The sequence below is a fragment of the Sinocyclocheilus rhinocerous genome, unplaced genomic scaffold (genome assembly GCF_001515625.1).
Source record: "Sinocyclocheilus rhinocerous isolate Xijiao unplaced genomic scaffold, SAMN03320098_v1.1 scaffold3283, whole genome shotgun sequence".
NCBI classification, from domain to species: Eukaryota; Metazoa; Chordata; class Actinopteri; order Cypriniformes; family Cyprinidae; genus Sinocyclocheilus; species Sinocyclocheilus rhinocerous.
This window is the reverse complement of record NW_015650698.1, coordinates 49,624-52,653: the sequence shown is the minus strand read 5'-3', so window position 1 is coordinate 52,653 and position 3,030 is coordinate 49,624. Positions and strand designations below refer to the sequence as shown.

General features: G+C 32.6%; 2 protein-coding genes across 2 annotated transcripts in view; both read left to right on the top strand.

Annotated features, from left to right (window-relative positions):
* Positions 1 to 575, top strand: part of mterf1 (mitochondrial transcription termination factor 1) — a 3,454-nt gene extending 2,879 nt beyond the window's left edge. The window contains exon 3 of the mRNA XM_016517492.1: positions 569 to 575. Coding sequence (XP_016372978.1) covers positions 569 to 575 — 7 coding nt within the window. The remainder of the gene's footprint in view (positions 1 to 568) is intronic.
* Positions 576 to 592: 17 nt separating this feature from the next.
* dus3l (dihydrouridine synthase 3-like (S. cerevisiae)) overlaps positions 593 to 3,030 on the top strand; it is a 15,001-nt gene continuing 12,563 nt past the window's right edge. The window contains exons 1-3 of the mRNA XM_016517500.1: positions 593 to 659; positions 744 to 978; positions 2,058 to 2,432. Of these exons, the coding sequence (XP_016372986.1) occupies positions 610 to 659; positions 744 to 978; positions 2,058 to 2,432 (660 nt within the window). The 5' untranslated portion in view covers positions 593 to 609. The remainder of the gene's footprint in view (positions 660 to 743; positions 979 to 2,057; positions 2,433 to 3,030) is intronic.

Genomic DNA, 3,030 nt, shown 5'->3' with positions numbered 1-3,030 from the left:
TCTTTTTATTTTTAATATATTCTTTTATCTATTTTTATTTCAGTCACATTACTGTTCACCCATTTATTTTAAACACACTTTTAGTCATTTAATTAATTTTAATCAAATTTTACTCATTTATTTTAATTTTATTTTTGATTTAATTTAATATTTTTTAATTATTAAAAAATATATTATTTATTTAATTTTATATTTTTGTTATCTACTTTTATTCGTTCTAAACAAATTTCTATTCATTCTTTTGATTAAAATTGCATTGTTGAAATATATTTTAAAATTTATTTTAATCATTTTTATTTACTTTAAATATTTTTATGTATTTTATCTTTTTATTTTAATATATTCTTTTATCTATTTTTATTTCAGTCACATTATTGTTCACCCATTTAGTTTAAACACACTTTTATTCATTTATTTTAATTAAATTGTAATATTTTAATTTAGTTTTTCTCTAAACCTTTCCCCAGTTTGAGAGCCCCTGTGTCATCTTCATCACATTGAACTGAAGACTTGTTAATATGTAAAGAAGCGTGTTTCTATGTTAATGAGCTCATGTTTTGTCACACAGAACATAATCAGCGTTTATTTCTCCGCAGGTTTGTGTTGAGGATGGAGTCGGCTGTGGAGGTGCAGAGAGGCGCTGCTGCTATTAAAGAGCAGTATGTTTGTATTCTGATCAGCTCCTGATAATCCCATATTTACAGAGCCTCGTGGCTGATGTGTGTGTATCTGCGTCTCACCAGGTTCCTCACCACTAAAGAGCAGTTCCACGAGTTTCTAGCGTCGGGCCGGCCGCGTCAGAGCACAGATGAAGCAGACGGAGACTCGGAGGAACCCTCGGGAGAACCGGAGCAGAAGAGAGTCAGACTGGACAGTGACGGAGACAAGAAGAAGAAGAAGAGAGGACAGAATAAATCCAGACCTCACGTCAAACCTCAGAGCTATGAAGACAGACGACTGTGTCCCTCCATCGTTCAGGTGCACACAGCATGATCATACTCTTGCTTCTTTAAAATATACTTTGAGGTATAGTATGTATTGCATAGTATATATATATTAATTAATTAATATTTTCTCTTACAGTATGTCTAAATAAAATGTTATATTTAAATACAAGTTATATTTATTAATAATAATATAAGTTATATTTATATTATTATTTTATTTTTCTACTCGTAGTACTGTACTGTTTATGTTTTTATTTATTTTAATATATTTTTTATTTTAATCTAATTTTATTTAGTTTAAGTTTTGTGTATACATTGATTTTATTTGCACATTAAATGTCTGAATATTTGGGTGAAAAGTTACATTTATTTGTTTTGTTGTATTTCGTTTGCTTTCATAATATTTTTAGTTATTCATTTAGTTGCACAGTATGTGTCTTAATATTATTTGGAAAATATTTAGTTTCTATTAAGTTTAATTTATTGTTACAGTTATTTATTTTCATCTATTTTTATTTACTGATTAGTTTAGTTACACAGTATATGCCTAAATATTATTTGGGAAATATTTAGTTTATATTAAGTTACATTTATTTATTAATATCTATTTTTATATTAACTTATTTAATTTATTCACATAAGATATGTCTAAATATTATTTGGGAAACATTTAAATTTTTTCTGCTCTTTTTGTACTTTCAGATTTATTATTGGCTTATTCATTTAATTATTAAAAATAGTAAAATTTTTATTTATTGATTTATTTAAATATTTGTTTGATAAAGTAAATACTTTCACCATTAATTTTTTTTAATAATAAAAATGAAAAAAGAGCAAACTATATATATATACATATACATTTAAATACATATACATATATATATATAATGTTAAAAAAGATGAATAAATACTGTAACAAATGTATTAATGCAGTGTTTTCTCATCTCTTATTCTTCTTTTCTCTGTGTATTTCTTCTTTTATTGTTTAAAGTGCTGGTCTTTGTTCACTTAATTGTGTTTGTTGGTTAAAACATTAATAAAATAGATGCAATAAGACCCCAGTTCTCTCGATGCTGACTTGCATTCATCAGAAACGTGTGTGTGTTCCAGGAGCGAGACACGAAGTGCTTCTACGGTGAGAAGTGCCGCTTCCTCCACGACGCGAGCGAGTACATGTCCACTAAAGCGGCGGATCTGAGCGATCAGTGCTACCTGTTCAACAGCTTCGGCTGGTGTCAGTACGGCGTCACCTGCAGGTTCGCTAAAGCGCACACGAGCCCCGAGCTGAAGAACCTGAGGAACCAGGATCTCTGCAGACGCTCCACAGACACCGTCAGAAACCTGCTGGACAAAGAGCTGCAGAGACGCCTGCGGAAGAAGCAGGAGAGGTTCCCCGGAGCCGAGGCGTACCTGAAGACCGTCAGCCGCGGAGAGAAACCTGCATCGAACCGGGAGGAGAATCTGAGCGGAGCGGGACACACACAGGTACAACATCACTGATCCATCCTCAACATCAGCATCTAAACACACTCTATTCTTACTCACATTTATGCAGATTTGTCACTCTAAACTACGCAAGAAACCTGGTGACGCCTCTGTCCACGTGCAGTATTCAAAACAAGCAACAGAAAAAGATGAAGAGTTCAACCAATCAGAGCGCTGAGATGCAGAAATGCCTGCATCTGAAAAAGCTGCAACACACGCCGAGCATCTTCCCTTGTAATGACTAAACCTGTTGTCCAGCAACAAAAAAGAACATTATAGCATTCTTTTACTGCACAACATCAGACAAATATTTAAAATAATTTCCCTCTTGATCTGATGTGGCTTCTTATCACAGAATGACGCAGAAATAAATTCTACACTGGAATAACGGCTAAGTCGATTAGCAGTGGATTATAAATATAACGTTACTTAATTAAAATTAGAGCCCGACCGATACATCGTTTAGCCGATATTATCGGCCAATATGAGCCTGTCGCCGATATATCGGTATCGGCTAATATGCCGCCGATATGAAATGTTTTTTTAAAGAACATAAAATGCTTGAAATGGTGTAATTACTTAGTTTGTCCAGCAGAGC